The sequence below is a fragment of the Vollenhovia emeryi genome, unplaced genomic scaffold (genome assembly GCF_000949405.1).
Source record: "Vollenhovia emeryi isolate VEMERY1.0 unplaced genomic scaffold, V.emery_V1.0 DF939941.1, whole genome shotgun sequence".
In the NCBI taxonomy this organism is placed as follows: domain Eukaryota; kingdom Metazoa; phylum Arthropoda; class Insecta; order Hymenoptera; family Formicidae; genus Vollenhovia; species Vollenhovia emeryi.
In genome coordinates, this window is record NW_011966425.1 from 3,476 (window position 1) to 5,715 (window position 2,240).

The window sequence follows — 2,240 nt, forward strand, 5'->3', positions numbered from 1 at the left end:
TACGATATCGAATGTGAATGCTTCGAATAATAAATTTTACTATGACGACGCGGAAATTACAATTCCCGAAGGATCGTATGAATTGCAGGCCATAAATGAATTTTTGAAACGCGCACTTTCATGGAAACGTCCACGTCGGTTCCTAGCTAATGATGGTGGTGAAAAACGCGACGACGGTGACGACGAAGACGATGAATACCCAATTGTGCTCCGCGCTAATTACAACACGATGAGAAGTGAGATCAAATGCGCCTTCGAAATAAACTTTAGCAAGCCCAAAAACATTGGATCGCTACTGGGATTCTCATCGACGCGTATACTGCAACCGCGAAAATGGCATGAATCAGACCTGCCAATCAACATTACCAATGTGAACATTATCCGCGTAGAGTGCAACGTGACCGCGGGTGCGTACAGCAACAGCAAGCCTGTGCACACGATACACGAATTTTCGCCGAACGTGTCACCAGGATATAAGATATCGGAAACGCCGATGCAGATCATTCTGCCAGTCATCGCACGGAGCATTACCGATTTAACGGTACGCGTTGTGGATCAGAACAGTCAATTGCTCGACTTTCGCGGAGAAGAAATCACCCTCAGATTGCACGTACGCCGACGACAGCGATAACGCGCGCGAGTGTGCATGAGATGCTCGTGCTGAACGGATCGGAGCAAATTGTAAAAGATACCACCAAGCCCGCGACATCGAGATCGGTGATATCCCGTCGTCTAGTTGTTGCAAGAAGAAGAAACTCAACGCATTGAACGTGGAATTTTTAACCTCTTTGGGATTCGCAGTGCGCAAACAATGATTGACATTCTCAATATCAACGAAGAGCCAATCTTCGACGAGCGCATCGTCAAGATTGAGACTCACTCGTACAATCCGTTTGCCAACACTACATTCGGGTACAGCGATGAGATAAGAATACCAATACAACAACAGGATCTCTATACGTTGCCGCATGAAAGTTTTCTGTACATCGAGGGAAAACTAACTACTACCAAACAAATCGAAGGATCTGATGTAGTACTGGGAAATAATTGTGTCGCGTTCATGTTCGACGAGATCCGATATGAACTTGATGGTTTGGAGATTGATCGCGCCAGAAATGTTGGAATAACCAGCACGCTCAAGACCTATGTCTCGTCATCGTTCGATAAAATGATGTCTCTGAAGAATGGCGGCTGGGATGTGGTGAACAATGGAACCGGAGACTTTAATTTTTGTGTGCCGCTCAGCATGCTATTGGGATTCTGTGAAGATTATCAACGCGTGGTAATTAACGCCCGTCACGAAGTGATTTTGATACGATCGCGCAATGATAACAACTGTCTCTTTGGAAATGCAGCGATGGAACCTAAACTTGAAATATTCAAGGTACAGTGGCGCATGCCGCATGTGTTGTTAAACGAGGTGAACAACCTGTCGATGCTGCGTGCTTTGGAAAGCGAACAATACCTCAATATGGGATTTCGTTCGTGGGATCTGTACGAGTATCCGCTATTGCAACAGACGACTAAACATTCATGGGCTATTAAAACGGCTACTCAGCTCGAGAAGCCGCGGTATCTTATCTTTGCTCTGCAAACAGGTCGGAAGAATATCATGTCACAGAATGTGAGCCAATTCAGTCACTGCAAATTGAGCAACGTGAAACTCTATCTGAATTCGGAATGTTATCCATACGATGATATGAATCTGGATTTCGATAAAAACAAATGGTCGAGTCTGTATGATGCGTTTTCGCGGTTCCGGAAGAGCTATTTCGGAAACGAGGTTCTTATGCCCGGTCTCACTACCGACAATTTTCTAGAACAAGGACCGTTTGTCATTATCGATTGCTCCCGACAAAACGAGTCGGTCAAGAGCGCGACTGTGGACATGAGATTGGAATTTGAGTGTAAGGAGAATGTGCCAGTGAATACCACTGCGTACTGTCTCGTCATACATGATCGTGTGGTTCAGTACAACCCGCTGACCAGCGTCGTGCGCAAAATTCCCTAAGTACTACATTTTGGACACAATGGTTTCCCCTCTTTCCAATACAGTTTAGAGGGGATGAAACGATTTGAAAATCTACTATGCATCAAGAGCAACCGCAGTATTCCTCCTTCTCTCGACGTCTTCAATCATGTCCATACCGACGTTTGTGGACCTGCAAGGCTTCGTCATCAGCGGTAACTTTGTTGTGAAGGAATTTGCCGCTCTCCGAGAGGGACGCGTTCTCTCTCAC

General features: G+C 45.7%; 1 protein-coding gene across 1 annotated transcript; it reads left to right on the forward strand.

The window, feature by feature from the left end:
• Positions 1 to 811: 811 nt before the first annotated feature.
• On the forward strand, positions 812 to 2,011 carry LOC105556548. The gene has a single exon (XM_012003645.1). It carries the CDS (start codon positions 812 to 814, stop codon positions 2,009 to 2,011), a length of 1,200 nt encoding a protein of 399 aa, XP_011859035.1.
• The last annotated feature ends 229 nt before the right edge of the window (positions 2,012 to 2,240 follow it).